Source organism: Egretta garzetta, unplaced genomic scaffold (genome assembly GCF_000687185.1).
Source record: "Egretta garzetta isolate BGI_Z169 unplaced genomic scaffold, ASM68718v1 scaffold931, whole genome shotgun sequence".
NCBI lineage: Eukaryota > Metazoa > Chordata > Aves > Pelecaniformes > Ardeidae > Egretta > Egretta garzetta.
Genome location: NW_009258556.1, coordinates 34,102 through 34,441, shown reverse-complemented (window position 1 = coordinate 34,441; position 340 = coordinate 34,102). Strand labels below are relative to the sequence as shown.

Genomic DNA, 340 nt, shown 5'->3' with positions numbered 1-340 from the left:
ATCACAACTTCATGGTGGCGGCAGAGCCCAGGTGGAGCTCCAAGAACTGGATGATCTCCTGCCATGAGTGCTCCTGGGCCTTGGCATGGGCATGGGCTTCACCCCCCCACGCCACGGGCCGGGGGCTGCCCCGGATGCTGGAGGTGCTGCAGAGGGGTGAGCCGGGGGGCTCGATCAAGTGCCCGGCCCCGGGGTAGGAGAGGAGGCGGCAGCTCTCCGGCGGCATCCGTGCCATGGCCAGCTCGGCGAAGAGCTTGCTGTTGAAGCTGCGATCGTCCTCCCCCACCACAAAGAGGACCTTCCCCCGGACCTTCTCGGCTGGGATGGCCGAGGCGCTGTA

The 340-nt window shown here is 67.4% G+C and overlaps 1 protein-coding gene across 1 annotated transcript in view; it reads right to left on the bottom strand.

Annotated features, from left to right (window-relative positions):
• Position 1: 1 nt before the first annotated feature.
• LOC104134405 (acyl-coenzyme A amino acid N-acyltransferase 1) overlaps positions 2-340 on the bottom strand; it is a 2,589-nt gene continuing 2,250 nt past the window's right edge. The window contains exon 4 of the mRNA XM_035903388.1: positions 2-310. Coding sequence (XP_035759281.1) covers positions 2-310 — 309 coding nt within the window. The remainder of the gene's footprint in view (positions 311-340) is intronic.